Source organism: Epinephelus fuscoguttatus, linkage group LG3, assembly GCF_011397635.1.
Source record: "Epinephelus fuscoguttatus linkage group LG3, E.fuscoguttatus.final_Chr_v1".
NCBI lineage: Eukaryota > Metazoa > Chordata > Actinopteri > Perciformes > Serranidae > Epinephelus > Epinephelus fuscoguttatus.
Window position 1 is genome coordinate 10,864,243 of NC_064754.1, and position 25,860 is coordinate 10,890,102.

Genomic DNA, 25,860 nt, shown 5'->3' on the forward strand with positions numbered 1-25,860 from the left:
TCTACACAAAATCAGCTGTCTAGGTCAAAGGCACATGATGGCGTAATATCAAATATATTTTTAACTTCATACTTAACTGTAAACACTTGTTCTAATATCATTTTTTGTTTACATCACCATTATAATAATACATTTCATAAATACAGTCACAAAGTTATTTATACTTACATAAAGATTACAAACAGCAGGAATTATTGGAGAAATATTGCATTTATACAGTGAGTTGATTAGGCAGCAGGTCTGTAGTGTCAGGTTGTATTGTGTGTGTGTTTTCAGAGAAAACCTGACTTCAAGGGAAACTCTGGTATGTTTTCAAAATGGTCCCTATTGTCCCATGTTTTTCTGTCTAAGTGACTAAAGGAGACAACAATTTTTGAAACTGGTCCAGTATTGAGAGACCGCTACAGCTGTAACATCAAAATAGGCTGCAATTCAATCCCTACAGGCAATTGTGCATTAATTAAAAGTGCTTATTTTTTAGCCACTGACATTCCAGATTGTGATTAGAAGTAGCAATGGGCATTTTAAGCAATTTCCATATTCAAGTACTTGTATTAACTTATTACAAAGTAATTACAAACAAACAAACAAACACAAAAAATCTAATGTAATAATAGGAATGTAAATTGGCTAATAATGGAAAATTTCAATAGTCAGGCTTCAGTTAACCTACTAAACCATATATTCAAAGTCATATAAGATAAGGAAAAGTCAGCAAACTTTCCGTCGCTGCTATTACACAGTTTAGACACAGCACTGAAGGACTGTCTCTGGAGTTCAGAGCCCCTCTCCTCCCAGTCAGTTTTGTATCTGCCTGGTTAGCATGAGCTAACACAGCAGGAGCTGCTAATAGCCGACATCAAGCTGTTCAACAGTCCCAATAAACTAACACCGACACTGAAACAACTCAACTCTAAAATTTAACCCACTAAGAACCAGTAATGTTAGCCGTGTGATCCTAACAGTAAGCCCTGTCACTGTGTGTAGACTCATCAACTGTTCCCTGGTGCGGAGTTCACACTCCTGTAGCAGTAGTCTCATGATAAACAGGGAGAGCAACAGTCAGGCAAGGAGGTGCCGAGCAAGGCAAAACACTGCATGCAGCTCTACAATTAATAAATTAAATAAGACTTTACCCATTTTAAATAGCCCAAAAATACATATTAAAGTCATGTTTACATGAGGGAGGTTGGGTGGTGATTACACATTGACGGACGTCCAAATGGAGTTCTCAAGTACTCATGCCCATCCCTGTTTAGAAGTGTCTCACAACTTTAGGGAAAGGACCCTACAGAGAAATTAAATGTTTCTCCATACCTTTCGCTGAATCAGTCTGTTTGTTAGTTTGTGTAACCAAGTCTCGCTAAAAATCTGAAATCCCGAGGGGCTTTTTAACATAGTTGAAATCAGCTAAATAATTAGCCATGACATTGAAAATCTCTCACTAACCTACACTTTTTGTACTCCAATACAACAAACTCTTGCCAGCACTCCTTTCTCCAACTTTCACAAACGTTTTCACCACTTCTTTTTGCAACATTGCAACATTTCAGAATGAAACTAATAAACAGACCAGCAAAAAGGTGCTTAGAAACAATAAATTTCTCTGTAGGATCCTTTCCGTAATGCTTCCAGACACTTAAAATAACAATCGGAGCCTGTCAGTGGCAAAAACAATTTTAATGGACATACACTGAAAATAGGGTCCAGGTTGAAAAATACCAAAGTTTCCTTTTGACACAGCATGTGTGTGATTGTAGGTATTTTAATATGATTGCGTGTGTGTGTTGACCTCTACATCCACCCGCTTCTCTTGTTTCTCCTCAAACTCAAAGTGAAAAAAGCTGGTCATGTGATCGGTCCTGTTGCCGGGTAGACTGTGGCGGTGGTCTGGATGTGGAGGGTGGCCCGCTGCGAACTGCCTGCCCACCTTGGTCTGCCGCCTTCGCCCGATCTTCCAGAAACTTATCAAACTCTGAAAAGGACAGTTACAGTTAGAGATGTGTGTGCACATCATCAACACATGAACATACAGAAGAAGAAGCAAGAAATCTAAAATGTCTTTTGCATTAAAATGGCAGCAATGTATCAGAGAGAAAAACATACCTTCACTGGACACTCCTTCACTAACTAAAGAATGGTCTTCCTGCATTTCCAAACACAATAAAACACAAAGAGTAAAGATTATATCATCCTATATCACACAAACACTCCTTATAGAGAGACACGCTTTCTCTTACCATATCACAAGTTAACCATTTGTCAACATCATTCTGCAGAGAGTTTTTCGCTGGTGGCATCTGAGAGGAAAAGTGATGAAGAGAGAGATAAGGTGATACTTCGCTTTAGCTATATCCACAGATTTAACACTTGGTACAATTCTTTAATAATACATGAAATATTTTGCTCAAATCCATTTCTGTGTTACATCAATATACACACCCCTCCTGTGACCTGCAACCTCGTATCCAGAGCTCCAGCAAGGCCCTCCACAGCTCCCGGGTCCTCATACCTAACACTGGAGACAGGATGTACAGTCATGCAGTCATGAAGCAGTGTAGTGCTACGTGACAGTTTTTCTCAGATAACAATGGAAATTCTCCAAACTACTTGTTCATCCAGACATCAACAGCTAAGGCTACCACAAGTGATGAGACATTTTCATCACTCATAGTCACTGCTGCACACAAATAAAAACACGACACATGTCGTGAGAGCGTGTGTCAGGATATGATGTGTCTCTCTCTTAGCACTGCTCACCTTTTCCTCTGCTCAGCCAGGGAGCTGCCTCTTGTCTGGGCAAACATGTCAAACTCCTCCTCCTCTTCTGCAAGATGGAAGATTAACTCAGTAAGTCATAACTGAATCAAAAACACAATGTCAGTGTCCTCCATCTTGCTATTTTAATTCCTGTAGCAACACAGTTTTAATAATAAAACCTCAAACTATTTCTATACCAAAATGTCATCATTTGTCATTTATAGAAAACGGCATATTTTTTGTAACTGTGAATATGTAGCCATAGGCTTAGTGATGCCCAACTTTCAAACACATTACATGCTTCAACAGAGCATTTTTTCGGGATGTCATCCTTTTTCCTACATTGCCATGTGATATCAAGTCATGGTGATGTTTGTTATTGTAAACACTCCCTCCCCATGTGATGCTCAGCCACAATATCCTGTTTTCTACCACAAATACAGCTTACAAAAGCATGACTTCAGTTTCAAGTCATATGTACAGATTTGGTGTTACAAAAGAGCACACATGAAGCAGAATTTATACAAAGTTTACTCACTGTGGTTGGCTGATTGCTGTTGATTGGCCCCGGTACTGACTGCTGGTTGGCTGGTTGTTGCGATGACAGCAGGTTGGCTGAGAGTTGATGGCTCAGGGCTGAGGTCGATGAGGCTCGGGATTGTGGTAGAGCTCTGAGAACACAACACAGTAGGTTAGGGTTGTATCGAACAGTTTGAAGCTTCAAAAATTAATTTGTTATATTGCCATTTGAATTCTACATCAACATTCAAATGCTCAGTGGTGGCTCCTTAGGATTGGTTCTGACTCGTGCAATCTGGAAATCCATCAGTTAAAAAAAAAAAAAATTAAAAAAAATTCTTCCTTTAGTAATGTAATGCAATGCAGAATCTGTCTTGAGAGATTATGACTCGTGTGATCAAAACATTCCCAACAACTCCAGCAGAAATGATGAGGAGCATCTTACCTGTTGAGTATTTGGAATTTGTGCCTTGTTCAGTCTGTCAAACCTAAAACAGAGTAACAATACAGTGATCATGAAATAAGCCACGAGAAAGCTACATACAGCACCCTTAAAACTAACATTTTCTTAAAGACATAATCCAGCAGCACACCTCTCATAGCGGATGAAGGCATTGTTGAGGTCATCGTTGACCACGAGCAGCTCTTCAATAAACCCTTCATCCAGCAGCTGGGGGATGAGCTCCACCACTCGAGTCTGCATACTCTTACACATCGAGTACAGTTGCTGCTCGGACAGAGGGCGAGAGTGACATTAATTCATTCTCATCACTAATGACATGGAGTAAAAGAAAAGCCGTACAGTGCGGTTGTACAGACAACTTGAGCAGAACACAGACCAAAGAGATAAAATGTAATTAAGTTAAGTAAAACAAATCAGAAATTAGCATCTCTGCCTGTTATGTAACTTGTTTTTTCCATGTAAGATCGATAAACATAGACACACATGGCATGCTGTTAAAACTAATTAACAAATTACATAAATGTTTGCTTTTTAGCACCTTAAACTGCATAAAGGTCAACAATGATACATTTCTTACTGTTGACTTACCAAGTGTGATCATACAAGAATGAAGCATCACAATAATACACTCAATAGACAGTATATCTTCCCACAAGTAATTGTTTTAAACTGAAATGATGAATGTTGAAATGATGAAATGAATAGGGCAAAGACTTGAATACAGGAAATGCTGTAGACAAATCACACACACACACACACACACACACACACACACACACACACACACACACACACACACACCTGTAGCAGCTCTGTATCATCTTGCTTGCTCTGTCCAGGTATTAACTCATTCAGCATTTCTGACATCACAGTAAGATTTCCCTTCACCAGCGCCAGCTCGCTTCGCAGCTTCTGTTCCTGGATAAGGAAATGTACACATGTATATGTAAAAAAAAAAAAAAAACAGCAGTCAAAAGCCACAACAAAATGGTGTTCATTCTATAGTCATTGTTTTGCTAACTACTAAGATTAGATGCTGTTATACTGTATGGGGGCAACACTGGCTGGAGAAACAGCCTATAACTCCTCTGATACAGTTATATTTTAGTTATATTTTATATTTTATATATATTATATATATATTATATTTTAACATGTCATAGCGGGAAAAGCACATGTGAAACTATTAGTATTAAAACTAGGGTAGGGGGAAACCTGGAAAAAGCCCAAAGAAGCAGAATTTTAAAATACACCCTCCTCCTGCAGCTCCTCCCTCTCTGTCCTGCCCCTCCCACCAGAGAACCACAGCCATGTGCAAACACTCATACAATAACCCTTTGTTTCCCATCCATTGATTTATTTAATTCTATTTCATTGTAGAGTTGCACACAGTGCATCTGCACAGCCCCTCCTCTTTTTATCAGATCACAAATGAGACAAAAATCAGCTACTAGCCACCCCACAGTCCCTCCGCCTTGCTCCTCGCCACTGTGGACTGCTTCGCCAAGAGGAGAGCAGGCAGCAGCTCTGTAGATGGACCTTCGGTCGACAGCTGTAGTTGCTCGAAATCAGCTGGCACAAACCCCCCAGTGCTGGATGTTAGAGTTGGTTGTTGGCCAGGGGCAGTACCTGGTGTAACCTGTGTAACAGCAGCAACAGAAAGTTTACTGATCCGACAGGGAGTCGGGGCTGTCCGGTCCCCTGGAGCTGGGGTTTATGGATTTGGGTTGCTACAGCCACTGACTGATGGTCTGTCTCCGAAGCTGCTGCCCACTCTCCTCCCTGCGAGGCAGTCTGTAGTGGTGGGTAATGAGGCGGAGGACACACTTTGATTTGAGGCTCGAGCTAATGTTAGCTACATAAACGTGAACTTGAAGCTGCAGATATGAGCCTTTGGTTTCAGTTAGCAGATGGCTAAACTATTAGCAACATTTGCTGTACATCTCTGAAACACAATGCCGAAATTGACACGTGTTTTGTCTCATTTAATGTCAGACTCTCTTTTAGACTCTCTTTTTGATAAGTCTGTCTTCCTTCGTTTGGGATGCTTTGCAGTGTAGGCAGTTGTTGCCAATGCTGGAATAGCAACTTTCTCTGCAGGATTATTCGTCATGAATCAGGGTTTCACCGAAAGTACATGCCAGCGCATCTGCATTTGTAGAACAGCCAACAGGAATGGCTTTTCCCTGAAACAACCTGTGATTTGCTGAAGTCTCCCGTTACAGCCTAGATTTCCTAAAACCTGAAAACAGAGCCAAGACGAGGTGCAGAAGTCTAGTCTTCTCTCAGTCCACTTGCATTACAATATGTTCAAAGTTTATTTTGGAATATTGGCCTGATGAGGCCAAGATAAAACAGCCTAGCCCAGCTTTAACAATGGCTCTGCTCCAGCAGTTATTGCAATGCACTGAAGCTATTGACAGTGTTATTCATTACACCTGTTCTTTGCCAGTCACATTGTTAGCTCTGACAAGGGCTTGTTTAACTTCAATTTCACGTCACATTCTTCCCCAGGTCACATGTGCCATGCAAGGCTCGGTGCCCAGTTTGGAAACCTCAGACGTGATTTAAGATGCAGGTAAACTCAAGTTTATGTTTGTGGATTAAATGCTGCTCCAAGGAAGTTTAGGTGGTGATTTCTTCCCACTGCTGTATGTAGTCATCGACTTAAAGGTGTTTTTTGACCGTGGTACCTGTTCTGCAGAGAGGGAAGCTGGCTCCTCACTGGACTCGACTGGGGGTAAAGTATTCTGAGTGGTAACACTGGAAGGTGCTTGTGGTTGTGACTGCTGTGTGGGAGCAGCAGCAGGGGTCATCTCAGCAGTCCCATTTTCTGGGATACTCTGCAAGATGAAGAGAGGTACAGGGTAGAGACAGATATCTGTACGTAAATTTGATTCTGTGTGTTATTTTTACTTTGTAGACAGTCTCACCCTATTTGGAGTGTGGATGGGGGACAGAGCATCCAGATCTGTCATGGGGAACTCTAGACCACGTCTCCTCAGGTCATCATATACGTACACCACCCCTGCTAGGGAGGGAGTGCTACGAAATGCATCAGCCCATGACTGTGGATGAGAAGGAGATCATATAACAAAATATAACGACAATGACAGAATACTAAATCAGTGTTTAATGCCACAATATACAGGCCAAATGTGAAGAAAACAAGAAAAAAGCAGCAGAAAAGGAATGGTCCTTCAGTATTTACAAACCCGACTATATCTAATGTTATCATTCCAGCTGCTCTCTATTTCACACAACTGACTTTCACCACGTAGCAGAGGAATGTGTGGAGATATTTAAATCACAAAGAACACTACAGATAATGCTATTCAAAATATCTGCAGCCATAATAGAGTCCAACTTAGGTAAACTTGGAAAGCTGTCGGATGTCAACACACCACTGAAATATCTCTCAATGTAAGGGAAGTGAAGAATAAGAATTCCAATTAAATAACAGGCTTTAATAGTCTTCAAAAACAGTTTTTTGAATTTGCATCAGGAGGAATATAAATGCCCTCTGTGGGAGCATACAGTTACCTGTATGAGGCTGAGCACCCTGTCATGGAGGGCAGTGGGAGGGTTGTATTTGGGCAGAATGGAGCGGACCAAAACTCCTTCAACAAACTCCTGCGACGCCACAAGAACGTGGAAGCGTTGGCCACAGTTCTTCACACAGGTCTCAAGAACCTGTGTGACATTGAGACAGTCCACAAAACAAAAAAGGTGCAAATGTAGTTAGATTTATGCAAGTCAAGGTGCTCCAAAACACCATCACATCTAGGCCACCAGCCAATCAGGATGAGGATCAGCCTGGCCTTAAAATGACTCTCTCACACCCTTCAATCCTAAACTCATAAAATAATGAATAAAACTCTTACATGCAATCACCTAAAGACAATACTCACAGTAAGGGCCAACATGATCTCTCTGAAGTTCTTGTTTCCAACAATTCTCTTCTTAATAGCCTTGACAGCGTCTCTTGGCCTAAGAAAATATATGAAAATAAGCAAATATATGAAAATAAGCTAAATTCATTCACAAGCAATATAAAGCTTTGATGTGTCGGAAACATACAGTGTGTGAAGGTAGTTTTGTTTGTGGCTTATCTCTATAATGAGAGCATGCTAAAATTAAGGGGGTCATTCCAAAGTTCCCAGTTCCTATGTTCCCCAGATGTATATGGCACACAGTGGGAACTTGATGAAGGGTCCTATGTTCCCCACTTCTACTTAAATGCTCTCCCAGGGTCCTATGCTCCCCAGGTCTTAGGACCTAAGACCCTGGGAACATAGGACCCTGGGAACAAATGACCTGGGGAACATATGGCCGTGGGAACATAAAACCCTGGGAACTTAGGACCCTAGGAACACAGGACCCTGAAAACATAGGACCCTAGTAACATATGACCATGGAAACATAGGACCCTAGTAACATAGGACCCTGGAAATATAAGACCCTGTGAATATAGGGCCCTAGCAACATAGGACCTTGGGAACATATGGCCCTGGGAACATAGGACCCTGGAAACATAGGACCCTGGGAACATAAGACCCTAGGAACATAGGGCCCTGAGAACATAGGGCCCTGGGAACATAGGACCTGGGAAACTAAGGACCCTAAGAAAACTGAGGACCCTGGGAACATATACGATCCCAAAATTAAGTCACTTTCAAGGCACGAAATCTAAAGACTTTTTACTGTACACATCCAACTACTACAAACACATTGCACTTCAGGCTTAGTGACATTCTTCTTGAGCATTACAAACCGCACTGCCTAACAAACTATGAGATTGGCCTTAAACATAAGTAGGTCATTCAGTCACAAGCAATTACACTGAAATAAACAACAAACCCATAAAGGAAGTGGTACGGTAAAAAGTTGTGCAAAAATAAAACATGGAGTTCTACATACAGCAGTTTACTAATTAGTCAGACAGGTTAGGCAAAGTGCACCAGATGGGGACAGTTTGTGGCTTCTTCGTGAAACTGTTACTTATGTGACCACCTTACCCCTCATCTGTCTCGTTGATGATGTCACATATCTCCATGTTGAGCCCCCAGTCCTCTGACTGTAGAGAGCCGCTGGTCGCTTGCTCTATAAACAAAGAGAGAATCAGGTGAAGGTGCAGACATACAGTAATACCGAGAAAATATCATGATATCTGCCAGACTATGGGAAGTCATGCAAGTCATTTTTAGCTGGTCTTTCGAGTTGTATTTCAGAAATCATTCTGGGATAAACGTGTCAGTTGGAATTAAAATGTGTGGCATGGTTCACATTAATGGAACAACACATAAAATTAAGAAAATATCACACAGTAAATACAATATGTTGCCCACACTTGGACACTTTCATATAGGAAAGAACATTGCCACATGATCATTTCTGGGTCTCACTTTTAGAGTTCGGGTGTCTTCTTTGTATCTGTGGATCTAAAGAGTGAAATGTGCACTGCATTTACAGTACTGGTACTTGAGATTATACACCTGAAAATTGATTTGAAATTAGAATTAATATTTGGGATTTTTAAAAAAAAAATCCATAGTCAATTCAACTGGATATTTTTGGCTAGTTGGAGGCAGAGACAACAAGCTATAAACACAATATTAACATATGCCTTGTAAAGTTGCTGTGGTGAACGTGTAACAGCAGTTGCCAGCAGACATAGAGCCATATTGTTATTCATTTAGAGTTGTGTTTCTGGCCATCTGACAAATGTAAATCAAATATTCACACTCCATTACAGCTCAGTTTTGGTCTCCACAAACTCCTCAGAGAAATAACTTTCTGTTCAGCTGTTAAATGCTCCACTATGTTCGTGTATGTGTGTGTGTGTGTGTGTGTGTGTGTGTGTGTGTGTGTGTGTGTGTGTCTGTTGTTTAGTGGTGAGCATTTGTGTACAGTCAATTTTAGAGCTTTTTTTCTGAAAACAGCTGCCTGCTACAGCTGAAAATGAAGCTATGAAAGCAGGAGCTATGAAGGCAGTGCAAGTGAACCAAAATGGTAAAGTTGTGGGCCAGAAAACCAAAACAATGAGCTGAAAGATGCTAAAATGCAGCATAGAACTGAGGTAAGCTTCAGACTCTGGCGATAATTCTCAGTGGGTTCATCACTGCAAGAGACACAGTCATTTGATCCATTATTCATAGGCTTAAAGCAGGCTGTGTGCACAGCCAAGTCGATGAAATCATCACAGTTGTTTTTCAGACTCCCTCCAGAGCCACATAAGACATTATACAACAGTTTTTACAGGCTGAGTAACACTTGCGAATTGTAAACCATAATTTGCATGTGTAAAATTGGGTTGAGAGCACATGTGCTGTAGTTGGTAACTTTCTGTCTCTACAACTGCCTCTATATTCACACAGCACTGAATGAGACACAGCAGTCAGTCGTGCCAATCACTGCTCCTGAACTATGGTCAAACTCAAACAAGGCAGTGCTGATCAAATATGTATCAGGATTGTCACTGTATTGGCTATTCGTTGCCTCGAATGTTTTCAGAGACATATTTAGTGTACTGTTTAGCTGTAAAATAAGATTACAAGCTTTCTCAATTTACAGCTAAACAGCACAATAAAATGCAGTACTAGAATCTTGGTTCATATCTGATCAGCGCTGGCTAGTTTCCCAAGTTGACCACAGTCTAACAGCAGTGATTGCCATGATCGACAGCTCCATTAGAGACTCCTCGGCTCAGATTCAGGGTTTCACACACGTTTATTTATTTGTGGCAGCCTGCCACGATTAAAACTTCTGCCGCCATGTATTGATTTTCTATTTTCAGGGCTGGATAGTTCATCAGGAGCAGAGCTGTAATATATATCCGTCCTTTTCATCTGCTTATCCAGGGCCAGGTCGCGGGGGCAGCAGGCCAAGCAAAGCACCCCCGATGTCCCTTTCCCCAGCAACGCTTTCCAGCTCCTCCTAAGGGACTCCAAGGTGTTCCCAGGCCAGATGAGATATGTAATTTCTCCAGCATGTCCTGGGTCTACCCCGTGGCCTCCTAACAATGGGACATACCCAAGTAATATACCATTTGATTATTAATTGCGCCATACTCTTGCAGCGCAGAGCATTCTCTGGGCACGGATGGAGCAGCAGAACATCAGGCGCAGTGAAAGAGAAACTTAAAAATTGGTTCTCATCCATTGATCTGATCAGCTTTAAACAATCCAATCTGCTCCTTGAGGACTGTGTGGAGGCGGCTGAATAAGATTTCACTGAAAATGGTGGAGCACAGACAAAGGGGAACACAGCTAAAAAAAAATCAAATAGGCCTACTGAAATCTCTCATATGAACTAAGTGGTTTCCTCCAGACAATGATGTTTTTATGGGAACTCATTGTTTGTTTTAATAAACTGATGGAGAAAATTAGTTTTCATCTCCACCATGTATTCCCGTCCAAACTATTTAGCAATCAAAGCCAGCTTTCTTTGCACTCCACCCCTCATAGGCTCCTCATAAGACTCTAAATCTCCTTCATTCCTTTCCACCAACACCCCCACACTTCTCCAAATCTTTCTCAATCCCATTTTACTCCCTTTCCCCTCCTTTGCATCCACTCCCTCCCTCCCTCCCTCCCTCCTTCCTCTCTCCTTCCCCAGCTCCCTCCACTTCATGTGACTGTCAGCTGCTTCTGTTCTCATTGGCCTCAGAAGGAGCTGAAGCCGTCTCTGACATTTATATGTGAGAAAGTGAGTGGATGAGATAAGAGGAAGGAAGGCTGGAGAAGGGGTGTGCAACAGTTTCTCACTAACGTCATGACTGTCCTGATTACACATCTTTCCAGGCATCTGCAGCTCTGTGGAGGATGTGTTGGCTGCACAGTTTTGCAGTGCTCTGACAACCTGTTGCCATTATGAGAAAATACTGCTGTTTTAAAAGTTGTGTGACGCGACATATGCTCGTTGGAGAGCATCAGCAACACTTGTGCGTAAGGTGTGAAATTGTATCCGGGACAAAAACACATCAGTCATAGAGGAAGTGAGAGGAAACACACAGCGCCTTTTTAATTCGCCACATTAGGTGTTACTTAACTTGAAGCAACCAATCACATGTAAGATCGAGGGAGCTTAGCCCCGCCTCTGTCGCGTCATTGGCTCAACTGACTTCTTTTTATGTTTCTGTCAAATTTGGAGTTCATTATTAAACATTACCGAGTAGGAACAAGAATTTAAAGTGTTGTTAGGCTGTTTTAAAAACCCCGTGAGTGTGCTTATAGAATCCCTAAACATGTTATTGATTATGGAAATTAAATTAAGTCAAATTGAATCAAACGGTGAACAACTCCTGACATATCCTACTAACGTTAGTTTCAAAAGCAGCTGCGACTTACCGATTCTCTGACCGACGGGCGTTGAAAAGGGGTTTCCCATTAGAAACTCCATCGTCTCCCCGATTGAAAACATCCTCGAAAATTGCAAGTGTCCACTCCAACTGTATTAAAAGTAGTCTGACAACTCCTGAGCTCAAAACTGCGGTGTTTCCTTTTGCTTTCAGTCGCTGCTTCAGAGTGCACGGACTCTGTGAGAGGTCACGTGAAAGCACACAGAGCCAGGAAACAGCAGCAGACATCAACACAGGGCCGTGTGTTTCATCACATCTGCAACAATGCTGTAAAAACTCGATTGTACTCAGACAAAGACACTTTATTTCCAGTTGCTGGTCCCAGTACATTGCACATTAAACTCTGAGGTCTACAGAAATAAAATTATTAAGTATGAGAAGAGTATTTTTCAGGTAGGCCTCAAAAAAATAGGTCGGTGCAGGTCATGGACCTCAACCATTTGGTGCTGGAAGAAGAATTGAGATCTGTGAACCGTGCTTTATTGAAGTTAAAGTCCAGCATCACACATCAGTTCTGCAACCTATGGAAACTCTAAATTATAATAATAATTGTAAACTTCATTCAAATAGCATCTTTCAAACAACAACTACAGCACAAAGGGCACATTTAGCATTCAGTGCCTCACATGCAAATAGACATAATGGACCTAAAAAAGTCAAGGAAATTCAATATAAAGGGACAATTAAAATAGTTTAAAACATGGATTAAATGATTCTACAATCTTTATTTAGAGTGGTGGTGATTTGAGAGCCTGTTATAATTAAAATCTCATACAGTATTTCTTAAATAAATTACTTCTATATTAGTACTGGGTAGTTTAATCTAAAATAGTGCAGAGGCTATTTAATGAACTGAGTTTCCCACATAAAGTCTTGACTTGAAAAATAACTATAACACCAGAAAAATGTCGTAGATATTTCTGCACACCGCTGATATGAAACATTCAATCAGTCAATCAGTTTTATTTATAAAGCCCAATATCACAAATCATAATTTGCCTCACAGGGCTTTACAGCACACGACATCCCTCTGTCCTTAGGACCCTCACAGTGGATACGGAAAAACCCCTTTAATGGGGAAAAAAAAACGGTAGAAACCTCAGGAAGAGCAACTGAGGAGGGATCCCTCTTCCAGGATGGACAGACGTGCAATAGATGTCGTACAGAACAGATCAACATAATAAATTAACTGTAATCCGTATGACAATCACATTCATATGTTATTATGTAGCAGATCTGTTGAAACGCTATGGTTAAGGTGTGGTTAAGTTTAGGCACAAAAACCATTTGGTTATGATTAGGAAAAAGAAAAGTGTTATGTCTGGTTGTGTTGCTACAATCACAGCTGGAACTGCTGCGATGTCTTGAAAAACATCTGGTTTGGTGGCACAATTGGTGCTGGAAATGACCCAACGTCCTGTGAAAAAACATCAGATTATTGCGGCACAGTCTGTGTTGGAATTGCCTTGATGTCCTGTTTTGAAACACCCCACTGGCAATGCTGCAATGTCTCACAAAAAAAAAAAAAAGAGTTTTGGTGGCACAATTGTGCTGGAAATGCTCCAATGTCCTGCTAAAAACATAATTTTTGGGGGGCACTAAAAAAAACCCAATTTTGGTGGCACAATCAGCACTGGAAACGCCCCATTGTCCTGCTAAAAACGTCAGATTTTTTGCCGCACAGTCACAGTTGGAAATGCCCCGATGGCCTTCAAAAACCAACTGGTTTTGTGGCACAATCAATGCTAGAAATGTAACAATGTCTTGCTAAATAACACCTGTTTTTTTGTTGTTGTTTGCTGGCCTAATACTGGTCTGCAGTGGTCTGCAGCATGGCAGCAGTCCAGTCTCACATCATCCATCACCCCCTTTACCTTCTGATGACAAAGTCAGTTTATATGCATGTAACCAAAACTACGTCACTTTAAAAACGCTGATGTGACACGTAGGCAACATAAAAATGTAATGTATCCTTGGTTTGTAAAATGCACAATGCCAACATTTCCTTCTGGTGACTAGGCTCAAAGAAGGCTATATGTGCTTGGTGACCTTAATGAACTTTCTTTGACCAATGTGAAATCAAATGTTTTCTCATAATTGATACGTGCAGATCCTGTTTTTGTGCATGTAGCTACAAACCAGCTACTCTGAAACTAAGACCAATTGCAGCAACCCAAGACAGTGTTTTTATACATATATCATCCCTTTGACCTTTCCCATACTCTCCCCTTGCAAGAGGAAAGATAAATATCAATTTTGTCCTGTTTCTTCCAGTGTACAGAGCTACCATGATTTGTTGAGTTGTAACAATAATGAAAAAAAAAAACAAAAACAAAAAAAAGGGGGCGGCACGGTGGTGTGGTGGTTAGCACTCTCGCCTCACAGCAAGAGGGTTGCCGGTTCGATCCCAGGCATGGGAGCCCTTCTGTGCGGAGTTTGCATGTTCTCCCCGTGTCAGCACTCCGGCTTCCTCCCACAGTCCAAAGACATGCAGATTGGGGACTAGGTTAATTGGTAACTCTAAATTGTCCATAGGTGTGAATGTGAGTGTGAATGGTTGTTTGTCTCTATGTGTCAGCCCTGCGATAGTCTGGCGACCTGTCCAGGGTGTACCCTGCCTCTCGCCCGATGTCAGCTGGGATAGGCTCCAGCCCCCCCATGACCCTCAAGAGGATGAAACGGTTAGAAGATGAATGAATGAAAACAAAACAAAAAAAAACCTCCAGTGAGAAAAGTTTATTCATTTAAAAGTTAAATGAGATTTCAGCCTGGGTTTCACTGTAACTAATGTTACCCTCCAAATCAGTGTGCTGCCTTTGTAATCCTGCACGGTTCCTCTCAAAATGAATATGGATTATGAAATGGTGTCAAGCATTTGCAGTTATATATTTGTAAATATCACCAATTTTCTTCTCTTTGATTACATGTTTTGATCCTCAGAATTGACATCAAATTGGGCTCCCTTGTGTATGTGCGGAGGATAAGCTTCAGACAACTATTAACACATTAAAATACTTGAGGACACTAGTTTGCAGCTTGATGAGGGACTCTCTGTGAATCAGTCTTGAGACTCAGTCTTTTCAGTATCACTGCGCAAAGATATGACTTTCATATGCGTGTCTGTTCAGGATGGAAATATCCCCCCAAGGTTTATGGCTCCATCACCAGCGGTTTCTCTTTGTTTCTCATTTCAAAATCCTGCTGCTTTGGTCTACATGTACAAGTAATGATATTGTTTATGTAATAAGACAAGATGAATATTTGTGAAAGAATCTCTGGTGACAAAATTCACACTTCATCTACACAAAGCCGTTCTATGCAGTGACAGCCTTGTAGGACATAAGAACAATGAGAGAATAAAAGCCCCTGCACATGAAGACGTAGAGCTCAGTATGAATGATATGATAATGAGGGGCAGATAACTGCACACTGTGGTTAGTGTGTTATAATTTCACAACCAGCATCTGAGACCACAAGTGATGTCAGTGTGAAGGGGTTTATTATGGTTAATAATTATTCTCCACAATTATATTTTATCTATTTTGCCCATAATCGACCAATTTAAAGATAATATATCTAATGTCGTAGTAAATGTATGATAAGTCTCTCTGTGAGTCTCTCTGGTAAAGAAAACAACAAACTTTAAAGTTTACTGAGGTCACCTGACAGCTGATAGTTTCTGGTGAAATGGTGCCCTCTAATGGACAACAGCGGAAACTACAAGCAGACACAAATACACAGATGAAAACGTGTTCACAGTTTTTTCCTCAAATTTTACTATTCTATTTCTTTATTTTAATATTGTACTTTTCTAATATACCCACCCAACCATTTTTTATCTAATTAAATAGAAAATAAAACATATTTTAATTGTTTTAATAAATTCATTTTAAATACTAAAGCTGTTGTCCTGCACTTATTTGTATATTTTTTTAGAAGTCATATTTACTAAAAATTTTGTTTTAAAAAACGTATATATATACTCTGTCACATGTTAATTGTTTATAATTATTTAATTCAATTCCACATTGTAGGAATAAAAGTGTGTGTTTTATTGTTTTAAAGTTAAATTAATAACACTAAATCCTTTTGTTTTAACCTTGTATATTAGATTATTTTATGTATTTTGGTTAAATATCCCTTCCTTTTTATGTGGCGTAAACACAGTACATTTGATAGATATGATATTAATTTGTTTACATATATATATATTAACCTTTCAAAAACTATTCTAATATCAAGCCATTCTGCATGACTGCTGCATGTAATGTCCTTTTGTATCTATACATGAACACCACTAGGTGGCAGCATTGAATCTAAATGGACCATGTGTGATCTAATCTGTCCAGCAGTGTGATTTTATGACAAGAATCCATGTACTGAAAAATCATGGACATTGGTGTTTAACTAAAATGGTGAGATGATTGCAACCAAGTTGATGTGCACACCATCTCTTCCTTTGACAGTTCCCACTGATACAGTAATGTCTAAGTTTCATTCAATACTTGCACCTCTGATGATGATGATGATGATGATGATAATACCTGAAATAGAAATTAAGAATAAATTGAGGCGTTTTCGGATGACATAACACTTCCTCAAATCCACAACTGTCATCATGGCTTCTATGGCTCTTATTTGAATGTCTGAGCTGAGGTCAGGTCTTCTTGCCCATCCCATGAAACAATCACTACTTATGTCAATGAGCAGCTTGTATCTGTCACATAACCAACATGCTGTCCTCCGGGAACCGATGACAACACTGGAACAATTATTTGTGACTAAAGCCAGTAAGGATGTGAAGATGAAAGTCAGTGACCCCTGACCTTTCTGTTCCTGAATTTCCCTGCTCCACAGACACCCTCAGGCCTGCGTGTGCTTATGACCCTGGTCGTAAAAATTAAAAGTGAAAATGCTAATTGCCATTTATCACATCTATGGCTCTCTAAACATTTTCAAAACCAGATTTCATCATCTTAAGCAACACATGACTTCTCTTTTTCTGCAGGCACACGACTCCTCTCCAAGCACTGTGGGCTCAGTTGATATGAGAGTCAGATTAGAGAGCTCAGATGGATGCTGGGTCACAGTGTGGCTGAGAGGAGGAGAAAACCAGTGTGTTATCTCTTTTCTCCAGGCTGTATGACCCAGCATAATGTCACAACTTAAAAAACCCTCACACCATTGTTCATACAATGAGAGGTCTGTATCAGGCCTCTGTGGCCAAACACATTCATGTTTCCTAATTAGCCAGAAACAGCTTTATAGCAGGAAATTGTGGAAAGGAAAAGTTTACTTATTTGTATGTTCATTCATGTTTGGATATTTAAAAAAAAGCAATTTAAAGGAAACATCTCAGTTTTCTAGATGTTTCCAGTGGGCTCACACTCCTGTGGTTGAGGAGACTATTATGCCTGAGGGAAACTTGTAGAAAACCACACACATAAGCACGTTTTAATCCAAAAGTGCCACACAATAAATGGCATAACCATGCATAATTTCAGGAGACTAAGCCTAGGAAATTGCATGCATGTATGTATGAATGCACTTGTGTGTGTGTGTGTGTGTGTGTGTGTGTGTGTGTGTGTGTGTGTGTGTGAATGTGTGTGTGGTTGCGCTGGTTGTAAATTGATCCCTCCTACTCTCGCTGGTTCGTTGTGCAGAGGAGGGGCGAGGAGGAGGAGGAGGAGGAAGAGGAGGAGGAGGAGGAGGAGGTGGGAGCCGAAGCAGGAAGGAAGGCAGGCAGAGAGGGAAGGGAGGCAGGCTGTGAATGCCAACAAGCCCCGTCGTAATCACACAGCTCCGTAGGTAGGGTTTGATAAAAACGTCTTGCAATGGAGAGGAACGACGACCACTATTAAACACCTACTATGCGCCAGTGCCGCGTTCGCCCTGTGCGCGTGCAGCAGCCTCACCGTCGTCGGCACGTTTGATCAGAAAAACCGTCTTTTCCGCTGAGTGAAATGTATCGCGACTGCTCGGGATTCACATTCTGACAATGGAGATTGAAAATATCGTGGCCAACACGGTTCTCCTGAAGGCAAGGGAAGGTAAGCACCGCTACATGATAAAAAAGAGAATAAATTCAAATGTATATTTCCCCCCCCACCTCAACGACAGCAGTGACCATGGACGAGCCTGAGCTTTCGGCTGTCCTCCTTGGGATTTATGCTTTCTCTGTCTCCCATCCCCTGCGCAGCGCTTTGTCTCCGGGCAAACACCAAACATATTTGGCTTAAATCAGCTGTTTGTACCCCAACAACACACATATGTACCGGGCAGGTTAACAGAAGGCCCAGCAGGCTGGAGATGAACAACGCAGGGAGTGTTTGCAGCATCGCGCTTAGATGGCAGCGTTGCATTAGAGGCTGTCGAGCAAATTTTTTCACACAAGCACCAGTGGTCTTGTGGATATTTACAATTTTACGATGACATAACGGGTATTTAATGGTATTCGCATTACATGTTGTTGAGTGGGGACCAAAATGTAGCTGCGCAATGGGGCTCCGTGCCTCGGAACATCCTCTGCTTACCTGTCATTATAGGTTTCGCTGTATTTAAAGCCCAATTAAGAATGTAAAGTGAACGTGTGGTATTATTTGACGCAGAAATATGCCACTGCATTGCCGTTTGGCTGTTGATAGGGAGCTACTGGGAGGACGGGGTAACGTTATAGTGGAGGTTTTGGATGACTGGAAGAAGGCCCACCATGTACCCCGGCGGCCCAGGCGCTGTAGCCCCGGGTGTGCACGCTGCTCAGTGGGCCGGTGATCCCGCGGCAGCTCACCTGGAGGTGGAAAAGAGATGAGTATCCATCTGTTTTCCAGGAGATGGCAGAGCAGAGAGGCTACTTTGTAGCCCGTGAGTGGGCGCAGGGTGGGTGTACAACACTGTATCAGCTGCCAGGGGAGGGTAAAAGGTGTTATCACTGCTCAGCGATTTCCACTTGTGTTTTTTCCATCTTCCAATCGGATTGGACACCAGCATAAGGGTCTGTGGCCTCGGAGGATATTGTCCAAGTTGATCCATTTTTATTCGACAGCAGAGTCGCCCACAGTGCGTACATGGCTCGGGGGTCGCGGTTCAGTGTGCGTATGCAGAGGCCTCCTGGTTTGCATTATATTCGGACTGCGTTTCAGTTCAGGACTAAACGCCAACACTGCTGTGAAATGGATTATTCACAGCAGCAGTGAATCCATTTCATAGCAGCAGCTGCTCCTGACGAGGCATCAGGCTTCCCTTTACCTGCCGTTAACTGGTGCTTGGTAGTGGTGTAGTGGAAGTTGAAGAGATGTTTACTGCTGTTTTGTGTCTGTGTGGTTGTTTTGGCAGCTGGGGTGTTGTAGTTTTTCAGGGGCATTGTTAGATTTGACATACGAACAAGACCAGGTCAAAATTTTTTTGCCAGAACTAAAAAGTTCTGCAGTTACTTTGCATCTCTTTGTGTCCCTCTGTGGTCATTTTGGTCTGTATGTGTTAGTTCTAGTGACACTTGGTGAAGGCAGGGGTGGGGGTGGGGGGGTGGGTGGGGCAGGGTACCTGACACTTTGGCCCAGGGGCGTAGTAGTGGGGGGAATAGCGAGACTGATTACCCAGGGCTTCAATGAAGGGGTTGAAAATGCTTTTAATAAAAAGTTTGTTTTTATTTGCAATTTATTTTTTTTATTTCTAAATTATTAGCGCCATAAATAAATTAACATTGATCACATACATCATTTGAAAGACTGAACTTTGTATGAAAAAAATGGAAGCCCTCTTAGGCTCCTCTCACCCCTTAAAGGTGCAAAATGGTTTAGTCCGCCCTGCACTAAGATGCGTCTCTAAACTTAGCGAGAGCTTAGTGAGTGACTGCTTATGCTGCTCATATCTTTCCTAAATAAGGGAAACCAGGGTTCTAGAAATGCAAAGAAAGAGGCAGGAAAGGGAAAGAAAGCAAATTGACTGTGTGAGAAAAAATTCAAGAGGTACGTTAAAGAGATGAACAGAGAAAGGGCGTGGAGCCCACAGAAACTGCTTATGCATAGGGCCCAGTATTTGGTGCTACGCCCCTGCTTTGGGGCTTTGTGCTTGCGCCCCGTAGGCCCATTGAGTAATCCATCCATGTTTGTCTTCACACCTCATGATGTAAACTTCACACTGTTATTATCATTTTAAGAAAACATAGATTTATAAATAAGGAAATCAGTCATACTTGCAGCCTTAACAAGGATTTTTGATGTAGCTGGTATAGCATGGACACAATCCTTTGCAACATCAAACATGTTGATCATACAATCGTTGTTTTTAATATTTCTCCCTGCTATACCATTCACTGTGTTAATTGGCACTCAGATTAAAACAGTTAATGGCTCCCAATTTATCCCTTTAAGGTGCACAGGAGACTAATTTGATTTTAATTAGGCTTTCCAGAGGTGGGTGTTTGCAGCTGTCAAAGTATTTCATTATGTCACACTTGTCAACACGACAACACTTGACACGAGCTGTGGAGTGAACCCCCACCTTTAAACACGAAGATCCAGACAGAGAACTGCTCCTGTAGATCAGAGGTCAGCTGCCTTTTTATTCAACAGCCTCGATCACCTTCATGCTACATGGCATCAAGGCCTCTGCGAGCAGCTGAGGGGTGCAGGGAGGCCATCCAAGCCACTGAGTCAGCAAGAGTTTGCTCTGCTGATGTGTCCTTGAGCAAGACATTAAATCAGTTGTTCTGTAACTCTCTGACCTCGTTGTGGAGATGGAAAAAAGACAAACAGTTTCCCAGCGTACTAATAAGTATGCACAGTGCATAAACAATTATATCTTTTCTTTTTTGGCCAATATGCAGCATTCTCCCTCCCAGATTTAAAGGGATACTTTGCCGATTTTCAACCAGCTTTGTATCATAACAGTGTGGTTTTATATGTGTGAATGAACTGTGGTAAACTTCCTTCCATCTTGCCAGCACCCAGATCTCCCTGTTCATCTCCCAGCTCAAATTTTCTAAGGCTCTAGGGCTGTTGCCTGAACTACAGATTGTGCTTCAGCATTTTTGTATGCCTGCCACCACTGACACAAAGAGTATAGAAGTGGATTGAGAGAGAGAGTTTAACTGTACTAAGAGATTGTTACCAGCCAGCTGCCATATTATTTCCTGTGTCAAAACGGCCAAGCTTGCATTATGTCACCCACCAGTGCAAGCGTGTATTGGTCCAGTGTGGCACAGTGCCTTCTGTTAGTTGTAGGTTTTCTACGTCTTGACCAAAAGCAAATGTCGCTGCCATTTTTCTGTTTTCTCTGGTCATATAGCACCAATTTCAGTCTTTAAATTGCATATACAGCCCAGTTTTATGAAAAGACTGGTGGTGCCTCGAAGAACTTAAAGTCTGGTCACAAGATGCTCATAACTTTTGACTCTTTAGTCAGCTTTTACACACCTGTTGATGTGAAACTGGGTGGCCAGAGTGAGAAGTGATATGACAGGGTGTGTCCAGTTGAGATGACACGTGAAAGGGAAGTGGTTTGGTGCGGTAGGGATGACACCGCTCCCGCCGCTCTCCACTCCTGCCTCTGTGAAACTTATATATACATTTGGTGCATAATGTGGTAAGGAAATCCAACACCTGTTACAGTATTTAGATTTTCCTTTACCGCTAAAGATGCAGGATGTGACAGTTGCATGACGTGACAGTCTTGTACAGTCAGAGGAAGTTATCGCTACAGCTCCCCTGAGAATATATTAGAAAGTTTTTGAAATGGTGTTTGTGAGAATACCGAGGATGTGGCAGAGAAGCAGCCCATAGTTTGACAGCTCAAACTGTTTTCACATCGCTGAGTAGCACTCACACACAGTATTTTCCTATAGATTGTAGAATGTGACTGATATATTTGAGGACATGTTTTGCTGGCTCATATTGTTTTATCACAGACTGTATCGGTGCATATATTGGCTGGTGTTCACAGAAAACTTGTTGTAAACAATGCAGTTAAAAGCACTTGATATAATGCAGAAACAGTGTTATCATACTTTGTCCCGCAGACTCCACTGTTTACAATACTTTGCAGCACCTGAGCTGGCAGAGCACCTATCATAGCGGAGCAGATGGTGGTGTGAAGTCTGCTGAGAAAAATTATGTTTACTCTTCAGCTGTAAAATATCCTGCATCCATTACATGTATTTGTCAGGTCTCTTCAACGACCACATTGGAGGGTCCTTTGATCAATTCCACATAAAAAATGATGGTTTATATAAAATGGGAAATGGTTGTTGATACAAACTGATAAGTTTCTTGCAGCTGAACATACAGCTGTATCACAATAACTAAGCAAGCTCTGTTGAGTAGCTACTGGAAAAAAATTATAGTAGACATATTTTGCTTTTTCAGACCTGAAAGTCAGAGGATGCCAATCCTGATGTCAACCAAGTTTAGGGGTGGGAATCACTAGAGCTCCATGTTATGATATTATCACGATACCTAAGTCACAATACAATATTGTTGCAATTTTAAATGTTTTGTGCTGAGTATTGCGATTACATATATTGTGATATTTTGCAATTTCTAACCCTTTTTTCAACTGCATGTGTCAGAGGAAAACTTGGTCAACATCTGTTTTTATAATATGATAATAAGATAAAGAATTTGGCAAAAGGAGGACTGGGTGTTGTAGTTTTTCAGGGGCATTGTTAGATTTGACATACAGACAAGATCAGGTCACATGGTGACCCTTAAAAGCCCAGACACATCAAACCAACATCAAAAGCTAGTGGCTACAAAGGCCAACTGTTGCCTGTGTCATACCAGAAAGTTGCACCTGAACACACTGCAAAGACTACAGCCAACGATCAACTAGCATGTACATTCTGTGCTTGCGTGAGAAAAAATAACTCTAGAACTAGAAGACTGTTGGGATGGATTCAAAACGCTAGTTAGCCAATTAGCACATTAACAACACAACTTGATGTTGAAAGAACAAATTATATTTACCATGCGCTAGTGGCTAAAAAAAAAATCTTACCTCATGTAACAAGTTAGTTTCAATCTCACACCATCTTGACTTGCGCTGTTCACCTTTTTCTTACTTCCGTTTTTCTCATACTCAGATTCAACATGCTGAAATGGCTAATAAAAGTGTCCAAGGGTTGACAAGTGCCAACAGTGTGGGATGCACCATTAAAATCTAGGGTTACAGATGCCCACTGACGCCCAACACTGACAGGTGGCCGACCGTCAGCTTGGTGTGTCAGGGCCTTGAGACTGATAACTGTAAATTTGTGGTTTGTTTCCACCACATTTACTTCAGTAAGAGAGGGACTACATTTCCCAGAGGTCCAGTTGAGAGCCGGTGTTTACTTGTTGCGTTCAGCCATGAGTTATAAATATAGTTGGGATAGACGGCAGTGTTGGGTGCGTGGTTGGAGCACAACAGAAAGAGCTCTTCCAGTTGAGAAAAGTTAGTTGCAACTGGGATTAGGGCTGTCTATTGGCAAGAATTGGCAAGTATCACGATACAGAGTTTACAATTCAATATATTGTGATACTGTACTGATTTTTTTTTTTTATCTAATTGTAGGAAAACTGTTAATGCAAGGGGTGCACCCTTTATGACTCGGTCTGTGTTCTTTGTTTATGATAGCGATACTCTGTTACATTGGAGCGGAAGAGTCAAATGGTTGAAGATAGATTACAACACTGCTATTTGGCGGTTTAAACACCAAACAAATGGCCACCACGAATCTTTGCATTAACTATTCATTAAAAAAATCAAATATTGCGATGCTCAAGTGTATAGATATTCTTTTACACCTCTAGTTGTGATGTCTGACTGTAATGCATTCTGGTCTAATGAGGTTTGTCATCTAACAACCTGGTTCATGCTTAAAGTTTGTAAAATGGCAAATCTGACGTGCTGTCGGCTTCATCGGCTTTAAAAATGCTCTAATTGTAATTAAAGCTGCACTTGTGAAGTACTGATGTGACTTTTAAGTTTTCTGCATTTGGGATTAAAGAGCATACACTTTGTAAAAGCATCCTGTTGCCACAAAAATGTTGCAGGGTGGAATTAAAAATTTAAATCTGAGTTGGTCAAAAATGGCCAAATAGAAAGTGAAATAAACAGGTGATTCATTTTATGGCCATCGCTGACTTTGAGCCCAGATCTAAAGATTTAAGCTTTTTGGGAGAAATGTTTCTGTGCTAAGAAGCAATGGAAAATGGGATGGGATGTGGATGGGGGTCAGCAACAAACTTAATTTAGCCACTTAAAAAATGCCCCATCTAAAAAAATCAGTATCACTTTTTGTGTATGCATTATTCAGAGTATTTTCACTGTTTGACCTTTTAGTCAGGCAGCCAGTTCCCACGGAGAAACTATTAACAGCTTCAGTTACCCCTCTGTGCTCTAAGCTGCCAGACTCCAATGGCAAAAACAGTAACTTTAGCTCACTGAAGACAGGAGCTGCCGGTCCACCCCTGCCTTGATCAGTTAGTTTGTTTGTGTTATTTTTTCACTAATGTGAAAAAAACTTTAAAAATGCCAAAGTCACACAATAAACATGCAAACTCACTAGCAGTGGTAGGCATGCAGCTCCTGTTCTTCAGCACTGTTAAATCACTGTTTTTCTCAATGGAGTTTGGCTCTGCTTCATGTTTCAGTTGGAAATCACTGTCTGGCACTGAGGTGAAGCAGTGAAAATACTCTTAATATAGGGTACAGTCAAACTGATACAGATTTTTTTAGGTGAGACTTTTTTGAAGTGGCTAAAATAAGTTTTGTTGCGGACCCCATCCACAGCAGTACATTGCTTAGCTTCCATGTCGAGCTCAAGCCAGCTTCTCCAATCTGTGGATGTGCTGACTGACATCTACTGTAGGTAAAACATGGATAAGTATAGATAAGTACCCCATACAACCCCACTTCAAAATATCTGAACTGTTCCTTTAAATTGTTTTCTCTTGTTAATACAAGCAGGTACTTTAACATATGTTCACCTCATATTACATTTCCATGCATATTTTCGTATTCTAATATAATAAGAGACAGGACATGAAGGGCATTTAATCCCTGTTAGTAGAATCAAATTTCACTAGATCTTATCTCTGCTGTGTTTCTTTCATCATTCCTACTGTCTTCATGAAAAGGAAGGAATGTGGACAGTCAAGTACTCACATTCCTCCCAAACAGTAGAAACTAATCCTGCTTATATAACTTATTTCCACCTTACAAGTTGGAAGCTTTGATTTCTTTTTTTGCCACAGAGCATTAGAGGTGTGTGTGGATATACCTCTGCTGTTAGTGTGTCTAACCTCTCTCTGCTCTCTGCCCCCTCTCCACCACCCTTCAAATTGTAGGCTAGCAGGTCCTCTCAGACCACTTGTGAGGGTTTTCCTGTGACGTTAGCCAGCGTAGCTTTATTAGTTTTGTGGTCATAGCTGGGCTAACACTTGTTGTCATCACTCTGGGGTGTTTCCTCCAGCTGAGGCTCATAAAACACATTGCTTTGTGACTGTCCCTTGATGTGGGACTCATTTTACAGTTATTACACCCACAAATGGGCTGTGCGGAGAAGGAGACGCAGTGTGTTGCGTACGCGGCTATGCAGCATGGCACTAGCAGCGATGCTTGGCTGGGTGGCTACTGGGATGTTCATTAGCACAATTTCTTGGCAAGCTGACTAAGCATGAAGAGGCACTTTTTGTGGCACTTTGTGAACATCATAAGGACGTTGTTCTGCTGCCTTGTTAAATGTTAAATGGCCGATCTTCCCATGAGAACCCAGCTGTCA

General features: G+C 41.3%; 2 protein-coding genes across 3 annotated transcripts in view; one reads left to right on the forward strand and one right to left on the reverse strand.

Annotated features, from left to right (window-relative positions):
- Positions 1–1,169: 1,169 nt before the first annotated feature.
- On the reverse strand, positions 1,170–12,287 carry LOC125886426 (target of Myb protein 1-like). Its single transcript, XM_049572631.1, has 15 exons — positions 12,091–12,287; positions 8,761–8,845; positions 7,654–7,732; positions 7,286–7,435; positions 6,676–6,810; positions 6,436–6,585; positions 4,544–4,660; positions 3,873–4,006; positions 3,725–3,767; positions 3,299–3,431; positions 2,761–2,827; positions 2,443–2,518; positions 2,241–2,300; positions 2,107–2,146; positions 1,170–1,975 (listed from the first exon to the last, which is right to left on the reverse strand). Exons 1-15 carry the CDS (start codon positions 12,161–12,163, stop codon positions 1,830–1,832), a joined length of 1,488 nt encoding a protein of 495 aa, XP_049428588.1. The 5' UTR covers positions 12,164–12,287; the 3' UTR covers positions 1,170–1,829.
- A 5,521-nt stretch (positions 12,288–17,808) lies between these two features.
- The window catches only part of grk4 (G protein-coupled receptor kinase 4), a 61,277-nt gene continuing 53,225 nt past the window's right edge, over positions 17,809–25,860 (forward strand). For both annotated transcript variants that reach the window (XM_049568927.1, XM_049568922.1), the window contains exon 1: positions 17,809–18,151. In XM_049568927.1, the coding sequence (XP_049424884.1) occupies positions 18,100–18,151 (52 nt within the window). In that variant the 5' untranslated portion in view covers positions 17,809–18,099. The remainder of the gene's footprint in view (positions 18,152–25,860) is intronic.